Genomic DNA, 1,783 nt, shown 5'->3' on the forward strand with positions numbered 1-1,783 from the left:
GTGATCCTCAGAACGAAACACAGCACACTGGTGATGTGGTTCAGTGTGCTCGACTTATTTATTTAGGCTGGGTGTGAGTGAGCACGCCTGCATGCGTGCCCTGTACCTGTACACCGCACCTTTCCTCGAGAGCTGAACTAAGGCTTTAGGACTTTGCATAGACTTATGTAAATATTTACCCGTATACTAACTCGCCCTCACAGAATGACTATAAATAGGGGTGAATCGTGCCCTCTTAGGCCACGGGTGTGCTTGGTGGGGGATGCACATTTGACTGGGAGACTGGGGGGAAAGGACCCCCGGGTTTGCTTTAGCAGAACACATAGCAGAGCTCAGTGCCTTCAAGTATTGGCAAAAGCACCGTAAGTCTCCAACCAAACCTGTCATAGGAGTGAAAGAGAAAGTATTTACAACAGAGAAAAGTGACAGCGGAGGGCACCCTGTCTCCGAGCGCACCACCCCATAGGATTGACCTTTTTTTTTTTTTTTTAACGTAAAAGTGATAAATGACACCTGCATAAGAATGGAAATAGAGGTAAATAGGCATCCCACCTACCTTCTGGAAAAACCACTCTCATTTTTAAATAGCTGGTGGTGAGTCTGATTATGGATGCTTTGTCCAGCTGAGAGGTGATAGCGGAGGGCAGGGGTAGTAATTTAGCCAGTTCATAAAATTCACTGTTTTCTTTCTCCCGTCTAGTCCGGGCAGCATTTTTGGACTTCTCTTTCATCGTGTTTTTTTCCCGCTTCCTTGCTACAATTTAAACTCCAGAGATTCATCCAAAGGTGGAAGGGAAACTCATCTGCAATTCGTCTCTCCGGAGCATCAGGCGGTGATTCTGAGCGCGGTCATTACTCAGAGAAACCGTTCTGTTGTGTAAAATGCAAACAAGTATCGAAGAGTAGAGGTGTTCTTTAAAAAGAAAAAGAAAAGTATATATACTCTGAAAAGCAGAGTCAATTGGGTGGGAAAGGCATTTATCCAGTGCAGCTCAGCACTCCAAGCAACTGCATTTAAAAAAACAAAACAAAATAAAAGCTAGAAGATTGAGGCACCAGACAGCAACCAAACGATGTATTTCTGGCCTTTTTTCCTACTCATGGCGGGCAGCATAACTCCTCGGAAGAGGGTCATAGTAATCCCGTTTTTTCCCGTGATCCGTTGTCAATCCGAGGGCCGAAACGCACGGCCGCGGGCTGCCTTCCAGGGCGCTGGGTGACTTCCCGGGAGCCTCTCTCTGTGAAGACAACAGCAGTCCTGGGGTGAGAGAGCCGGTACACGCCGCCGCAGCGGAGCCGCGAGAAATAATAATCAACAGCCAGCCTCCGGCGGGTGTAGTATTTTCTCCCACCAGAGGGGAAAGAAAAAAAAAAAGAAAAAGTGTATTTTCGCATCTAGCGCGCCCGTGGAGAAGCCTGCCTCGCACTCTCCTCCCACAGCCCTCTCACTTCCCAGCCCAGGTGTGCACTGCATGACCAGAACGAAAGCGCAGCAGAAAGCAGTCCCCGGCTCCCGGCGTTACCGGGTTTGGTGCTGCCGGGGCTGCGCCGTCCCCTTCGCGCTCCCTCGGGCCGGCACCGCGGCGGCGGCCAGACCTCCCCACGCTCCGCGCTGCCAGACCCGCAGTGAGGGATACATTCCCAATCACGGAGTATTTCTGCTTGTTTTCCTTTTTCTCTTTTTTTATTTTTCCCCTTTGATTTTCCCCTCTTCTCGGCTAGTGTCCTCATTCCTCGGCTGGGGTCGGGGGTGTCTACCTCAGCTGCCCCCCAGCCAGGGGAG

General features: G+C 50.5%; 1 protein-coding gene across 1 annotated transcript in view; it reads right to left on the reverse strand.

Moving 5' to 3' along the window:
* Window positions 1-1,388, reverse strand: part of SIM1 (single-minded family bHLH transcription factor 1) — a 51,869-nt gene extending 50,481 nt beyond the window's left edge. The window contains exon 1 of the mRNA XM_017739400.1: window positions 557-1,388. Within this exon, the coding sequence (XP_017594889.1) occupies window positions 557-731 (175 nt within the window). The 5' untranslated portion in view covers window positions 732-1,388. The remainder of the gene's footprint in view (window positions 1-556) is intronic.
* Between the last annotated feature and the right edge of the window lie 395 nt (window positions 1,389-1,783).

This window comes from Corvus brachyrhynchos, unplaced genomic scaffold (assembly GCF_000691975.1).
Source record: "Corvus brachyrhynchos isolate BGI_N302 unplaced genomic scaffold, ASM69197v1 scaffold14, whole genome shotgun sequence".
In the NCBI taxonomy this organism is placed as follows: Eukaryota; Metazoa; Chordata; class Aves; order Passeriformes; family Corvidae; genus Corvus; species Corvus brachyrhynchos.